The sequence below is a fragment of the Pteropus alecto genome, unplaced genomic scaffold (genome assembly GCF_000325575.1).
Source record: "Pteropus alecto unplaced genomic scaffold, ASM32557v1 scaffold7, whole genome shotgun sequence".
Taxonomy (NCBI): Eukaryota; Metazoa; Chordata; class Mammalia; order Chiroptera; family Pteropodidae; genus Pteropus; species Pteropus alecto.
In genome coordinates this window covers 63932101-63939569 of record NW_006494614.1, presented here as the reverse complement: position 1 = coordinate 63939569, position 7469 = coordinate 63932101, and the positions used below count along the sequence as shown (strand labels likewise).

General features: G+C 42.9%; 1 protein-coding gene across 1 annotated transcript in view; it reads left to right on the top strand.

Moving 5' to 3' along the window:
- Positions 1 to 7469, top strand: part of CEP89 (centrosomal protein 89) — a 74371-nt gene that overhangs the window by 18391 nt on the left and 48511 nt on the right. Inside the window, exons 5-8 of the mRNA XM_006926779.3 lie at positions 623 to 725; positions 4101 to 4129; positions 4894 to 4936; positions 7158 to 7376. Of these exons, the coding sequence (XP_006926841.1) occupies positions 623 to 725; positions 4101 to 4129; positions 4894 to 4936; positions 7158 to 7376 (394 nt within the window). The remainder of the gene's footprint in view (positions 1 to 622; positions 726 to 4100; positions 4130 to 4893; positions 4937 to 7157; positions 7377 to 7469) is intronic.

The window sequence follows — 7469 nt, the reverse complement described above, 5'->3', positions numbered from 1 at the left end:
CTTTCCCTTGGGTTGCCTCTGTCCCTGACTCCCAGAGCCCAGCCAGTGAGGCTGTCTCTGCTCTTCATGGGTGGTCCCATTCCTGGCCCACAGGTCTGCAGCCCTGCTGCCGTCCATGATACCTACATAGGAGACACTCACAGACAGTGGAGGGGAGGGTTCCATTCCATCAGGAAATGTTTACAGTGGACTCACATAGTCAGCGAACATAACGGACATTGATCCCAAACGGTTGCCTGAGTAAGGGTTCTCACAGGGCAGGCCGGCAGCTCTTGTCCCATGTAAAGATGATAACGCAGGATCGGTACCAGGGTAGAGTGGTACTGGGTACTATGCACAGCAGGCCAGATGCGGCCCTTTTTTCTGGATCGGTCCCTGGCAGGAATGAGGAAGAGAGGCTGCCCAAGTGAGACATGAAGTTCTTGGTGGCCTAAGCATAATTCGAATGGTAGTGACACTGGGCTTTTCCTGAGGGACTGGAAGTTTCATCCAGCCCGGCCAGGTATAGTCCCTTTGTGTCTCAGAGAGGGAGGTGGCACTGAGGAAGTGTGGAATAAGTCATTTGAGTTTGCTAGGAGGAAGTTTGATCACACGTTTCCTCCTTTGTCTTTTGTACCAAAAGGTTCCATCGTCACACGAGGTGGACAGTGAAGATGAGGAAAATATTTCTGGGCAAGATGGATTTCCAGACTCACCTCTTTTACCACAGCGTACACAAAAAAAAGGTAAAAAAAAAAGTTTTTCAAAAAATATAAAAACATTTGTGACAATAAAAATTGGTTAATTTGGGGGAACATATAGCCATTGCACCTCCATTCTGTGATTCTGTGGTTACAAGTGGGAATATTCCTGAATTTTATTTTCTCTGAAGATAAGTTACTCCACAATCAATCTAGATGTCCATTTTGTCATCTCTGTCAGCCCTGAGAGGACACATGGGGAAGAGGGCTGTGGCTCAGGCTCTGAAGCTCTCCACACTCTTCCCCTCCACTCCTGGGTGCCTGGTGTTGCAAGGGCAGTTGCACAGTGGTCTCCATGGAATGAACTAGTGAGGTTAGCTGTCTTGTTCACTATGCAATTGGCAGTGCCTGGAGCAGGGCCTGGCCCACAGTAAGCTGTCACTAAAGGCCTGTTGGATGAATGAGTACATGGACATGTTTATAATACAACTCTAACTGTGCATTACCCACTGTCTGGCACAGTAAGAGAATTCAACGCATCATAGCAAAGGTAGGGAATAGTTTTCAGATTCTTGCTCACAGATGTCATCCGCTTTTGCTTCTTTGGTCTCCATAGTGCCCTCCCACTGATGCTTTCTCTTTCTCCTCCACAGCCAAATGTGTCAAAAGACACATCTCCCCACACTCCCTTCCCTGACCTGACAGTGTCTCCTCCACCCACTCCATTTTGGCTCTGCTTCTATTACTCCCCCAGACCAGTGACCTTCATACTGCCCCACACGGTAGATGGTGTTCTGGCTTCACCTTATTTGACTTGTCAGGAGCATTCCACACAGATCATTTTAAGAGATCAAAATAATCTCTCCCCTAGTTTCATGACTTCACGCTTTTCTTGTTTGCTCCTACCTCTCAGGGGGCCCCTTCATTTCCTTTGCAGGCACATCTTCTTCTACCTGCCCATTAAATGTTGGAGTTCTCCAAGGCCCAGGCTAGGCCCTTCTCTCTACTCTTCTAAGTAATCACTCTCTGCCCTCCTGCTTCCAGTACCACTTAATCCATGTTATGTCCATCTTTCTTCTCCCAGCTCATGACCCCATGTAACTCGCTGCCTGCTGTTTATTCTTTCACTCAGCCAGCAGATGTATGTATATAGATGGAGTGCCCACTATGTTTTGTCACCATGGTAGCAGCCAGAGCAATCTTTTCAAAACATGAATCTGGCAGTTTCCTCACCTAAACCTCACATACCCCCCGTACCCTTTTTATTTGCATCTCTTCAGTGGTTTCCCACAGCCACCGAGATCTGCCAGGCCTGTCCCTGCTGACCATTCTCCAGCCACTCTGGTCTTCTTTTATTTCCTTGATTGCATGATATCTCTCCTGCCACTGGGCCTTTGCACATGCTTTTCTCCTCCCTACCATCTAATAACATCTGTTATATATAGACTTGTGTAAAGGGGTGGGGTGTGGCGTTGTATGTATCTTTGACTTTTTATATGTTCAAATATATTTGAAAGGAAACATACCCAACTGAGAACCTCTTGGGAGGGGTAGGGTTCAGAGGACAGTTTTGATTTCTGTATTGTTAGAATTTTTGACAGCATGAACATAGTCATGTAGTGTGACTTTTCTTTCTATAAAAATTTGAGAGCACCTGGCATGGCATCTCGTGTGCAGTAGGATGTCCAATGTAAGAAACCTTTGTTGTTATTTTAATAGTTTATACCACCTTCCTGTAGAGTTTGTATGAATGAGAAGGGTGAAGACTCTGGAAATCTTTCTGAGAAGTGACAAATGAGAAAAGAAAATGAAATATATACGCAGAGCCAAATGAACTGCATATACATTAAATACCAAAGTGAACTTAGGGTGATATAAATTCCGAGTTTAATCTTCATTGGGTTCTTTTTCTGAAAAGCTGATGACTGAGATAAAATAGAGATCATTATTTTCTTTGCAAAAATAGGCTTATTGCCCTTTAAAACCTTTTTATCATAAGTTTTCAAACGTGTTCAAAAGTAGAGAGAATAGCAAAGTGAATTTCCATGTACTCATCACCCACCTCCTACAACTGTCAGCATTTTACCATTTTTCTTCATTTAATCCCCTGCCCCTCCCTAACTTTATTTTGTGAAGAATTTAAGAGGGACATAGAGGATTCCATTAAATATGAAAGCAGTACAGCTGATGTAACATTGTAAGATACCAAATCAAAACTATTGTAAAAGAATTATTTAAAATGTAAATTCTTTCTGTTTGTATTAGTTTAAATATTTAGTCATCAGAAATTTATTCAGCATCTACTATGTGCCAAAACAATGGCGCCACAGGCCCTTCCCCTCACATTCTAGTTGCAGGGAAGGATGTGCAGATGGTGAGCTGCCTGGGTGCTAAGGCAGGCGGTAGAGGCAGGCACGAGAACCAGAAAGCAGTTAATGTCGTCTGCTGGTCGTAGAAGGTGGCAGGGAGAGGAGGTTTCATTAGGCTGGACTTGGAAGAACTGGGTAGGATTTCATCTGGTGCCCCAGTCCAGGCTGCCCCGGGATACTTGATCAAAAGCAGATTGGTTCAAAACAATGGATCAAGATGACTTTTTTGGTCAAGATTAAGCTCCTCGTTGATTAGTTGTTCAAGCATTGGTAATTATAATGAACTGGGAAGCATATATATCATCTTTTATGCATCTTTAAGCATTTTTTGTCTGCCTTTCTGAATTCTATAGGTTTTTTTCTACTTGTTGCTTCTAAAAAATTTGTTTTTAATTTATTTTCAGCCAGTTATTTCTGCCCTGCAAATTAATTGTGGAAAGATAAAAGCAACCAACTTTTAAAAAGTTGAAAGTTCAGCTTTTCACCACAATACAGGGTACAGGCAAACTGGGACACGAGGTCGCCCTGTTCACGGAGTATCTTAATCACGAATTTGTATTCGTAAATTGAAAATGAGTTGCTGGGCAAGATTTGTTTTCATCTATGTCACTGAGGCAGTTTGCCTCCAGGAACAATTACTTTTTTACCAAGTCAGATGTTACTTCCCACCAGGGTAGGCCGAGCCTTTTTGGGGAATGGCGGGTGGAACACGTGGAGAGAACACAGGGCGGGCCTATGTCGGAGATGTGGGAAGGAGCCCTGCATGGGAAGGGCTCAGAGTCACGCTGAGGAGTTTGGCTTGGGATCTGCAGTACTGTGAGCCATTGAAGGTGCTCAGGGATGAGCGGGGTAGACAGAGATGAGCAGCTGGAAGTCGGGCGCCCGGCCTTGCTGCAGGACCAGCTCGCCATGTGACCTTGTAAAGCCTGTCCCCACTCCAGGCCTCATTTAGCTCCTCTGTAGAAGGTAAGTTTCTGTGATTGTATTCTCTCCCGAATTGTCAAATGTCTTCATTTGCTTTAAATTTTTTTTCTCTCTTTTTTTAAATCAGATGGTCAACATTCTTTTCTGAATTTAAAGGTAAGATTCGTTTTTTAAAAATTGATTTTCTCAACAGATAGAATTTCCACCATAATTTTTAAACATCTTTTGTGATTTGTGGGGAAACAAATCTTCCCTTGAGCGTTCTTTCCCATCGAATGTTTCTTTTGAAATACTTTAAAACCATGAATAAACTCATATTTGCCATTTCGTTTTGTTTAAAAATGAAAGTAATATATTGAGAGGTTAGAAATCACAAAATTTGTAGAGTGAATAGACACTAACTAATTTGCAAACATAGAAATAGTTCTAACTTGTTTTTAGTTGTGCCGTGTCATAAGAATTTAAAAATTAAACATTTCTCAGTAGAGTTAATTTATAACCATATCTACTTTTTCAGCATAAGTTAGGAACTTAATATCAGACTGATGTGTAATGAACAAAAGTTCAAAGCCTCTACTTTCCTCTAAGTTTTGTGTTAAAAGCAAGATCTCATACTCTTTTCTTAGCACCTTGAAAACATGCTTTTCTGCAATTTATGGGGTCTTTTTGCATATCCCAAGGAGAAAGGCCCAGTTGGAGTTTGCTTTGTGCATCTCTGCTCACCTCTTGCAGCCATAGCACGTACTTTAGTATGTGAACTGATGGCCTGTTACTCATGAGACCTGCATATAAAGACACAGTGACTGAACTCAGGGGCAGAAAGGCAAGAAGAAAGTTCAAACAGATGATGCTAAGATTATTATTATTTTTTTTTTAAAGTTTCTTAATTCATTATTCTTACTTTTTTTTTTTTCTCCTAGGATGAAAAACCACCATTGCGTGAAAAACCTCCACCATCCCCAGGTATTTGCCTTTTGAATTTCATTATGATTGAAAAGGTTATAGTTTTACAGACTACCTAGTATAATCTCATCTAAAATAAAGATCACTTTTTTTCCTGTAAAGACTACTGCTTTTGTCCTATTACTGAAATTGGGAAAATATAGCAATTGTTGAACTTCTGTCTTTGCCTCAAAAGAGAAGATCTAAACATTCAAACATTGTTTGGTGGATGTATGTCCCTGTGGGATGTTCTTAGGCGTGAGAAGGGTGGGTATATGCAAATAAGGGCTCTGCTCAGGGGCTGGAGACAGAGTATGAGATGCTTTCTGGGATACTCTCCCCTAGACTGTTTGGGGAGCTTCAGTAGCTTTCAAAGTGAATTTTGTAATTTTTGTCTATTGTGTCTGACATCGCTAGTATGAAAATCATATTGAGTATCAACACTTTTAAGTCTACTCTCCATGTAGGATTGACTTAATTTTCTCACATTCTATCTTGGTATTTTTGGTGCTCTATTGTGGGAGATTGCTAGGGCTCTAACTTCTAGCCTACAGGCTCATTCATCATTGTATGTATTCTGCTACTCAGCCCATCCATTGAATGCAGTATCAACAAATATCTTTCTAAAAATATTAAATACATTCATTCCAAAATCTTGTAGTTTTTGTGGCAGCCACTCTCTCTTCTGTTATTTGACTTTGGTGCTTCTCTTGGCTCAGACACTTGATGATTCTTGGTGGTGTTCCCACCTTGGTCCTTGAGAGTCCCTGTTGGTCTGCCTGGGGATGCTCTATCTTTTCACTGCAGGCTGCTCAAGTGGGGAAACCAGCCAGGCTGCCACTTGTACAGGCTATCTCTAGTGGCTGATGCGGACAGGCAGGGTGTGGGGTCAGCCAGGGGGTTGAGGGCCCCTCTTCCTCCCGGGATTCGCCAGCCTGCCTGGGCCTGCCCTGCCTTTCAGACCTCAGGGCCTATATGTAGTTCATGCTGAGGGGCAAGCATCTCTGCTGTCAACTGCCTGGCCCAGAGGGTTTGAGCTCTATCTGGTACTCTAACTGACACTTCATCAATCCTTTCTAGGCCATTTCGAGTTGCCACTACCTGCCAGGGCAATGCACTCCACCTTTTGTAGCTGACCTCTCCTGATCTATTTTAGGCTGTAGCTTCTGTCTTCAATCTAATCTCAACTGTTTTCTTTCCGGAGTTCCTCATGGTTCCCCTCTTGTTCTTGGTGTAGCTGTGGAATTCATTTCTTAGTTTTTGGAGACTGGATATATGTGTATTAGGGGTGAGGGGAGGCAGTCTGGAGCCACCAGTCCCCTCCCTAGCCTTTGCCTGCCCCCTGGGGCATGTGCTGAATCTACTCTCCAGAGCTACCAGCCCTCTTATCCTTGTCTGAAGCCTTGCTTGTTTCCACCTGCATGTGGAGGTGTGCCGTGGCCAGGGAGCCCATTGTGGTTCTCACCTCCTTTGACCTCTCTGAGCATATCTCCCCAAGAAACACCTCTCTGTTTTCCTCCAATCTTTCTTGCTGTTCTTTTGTAATCTCTAGTAGTCACCCTTCTCTGGTGCCTTCAGGTACTGTCCACATGCTGGTGGCTCTTGTCTCTTCAGCTCGGGCTGCCTTCAGAGCTTTGGATCTGTGTCCTAAACTGAGCTTACTTTCCCTTGCTCCACTCATGTTCATTGTCTAGCTGAGTGTCTTCCAAAGCACAGATTCTGGTGCTCATCCTTGATTTACCCCACTCTCGCTGCCCACACCCTGCCAGCCATTGTGCCCTGTCGGGTTTAGCCCTTGAATCTTGCTCTTTCATGTTCCTTTCTCTCTGTCCTCACTTAGTGCTGCCCCTCTGGAGCCCCTCTGTGCCGGGCCTCATTCCAAGTCACTTTCTTTATAGCTGGCCCGAGGGGTCCGTCTGAGAGTAGGGCCTCTCCTTTTTCACACCTCTGCCTAAAAGCTCCTCTGGCTCCTGGTGACCTCCACTCTGCATATTATGACATAGAAGGTCCTCCTCTGGTTTCTGCCCCCCGCCCCACTCCCTCTCTTCCTGTCACCCCCTGTAGTCTTGTCAGACAACTCATTCTTTTCTATACATCTCTTTCCAGGGCCCAGAGAACATAGCATGAGATCTGACATGAAGTAGTTGCTCACATAGTTTTTCAAAGAAAGTTTCATGTAATTTTTATGTAAAATTGTAAATATCAGTTAATATTTTAAAACTTTTTCCCTGAACCTTTTCAGATATAACTGGTAAAACACGTCAACGATGGATAGAAATCACCAAAGAAAAATTTGAGGAATTAAGAGAAGAAAATTTGCATCTGAACAGTACAAACCAAACCCTTACTTTTGAACTTAATCTAGTAAAACAAGCAATGAAAGAACTACAATTAAAACTTAAAAGAACAGAGAAAGAAAATAGAAAGCTGAAAGAGGCTGAGAAAGCATCCTCTGAGGAAGGTGGGGACAGCTACACAGTTCTTTTGTTAAAGGAACAAACAGAACTTATTTTATAATTTATTATTTAATTTAATATTTTAGGTTGGAGTATTT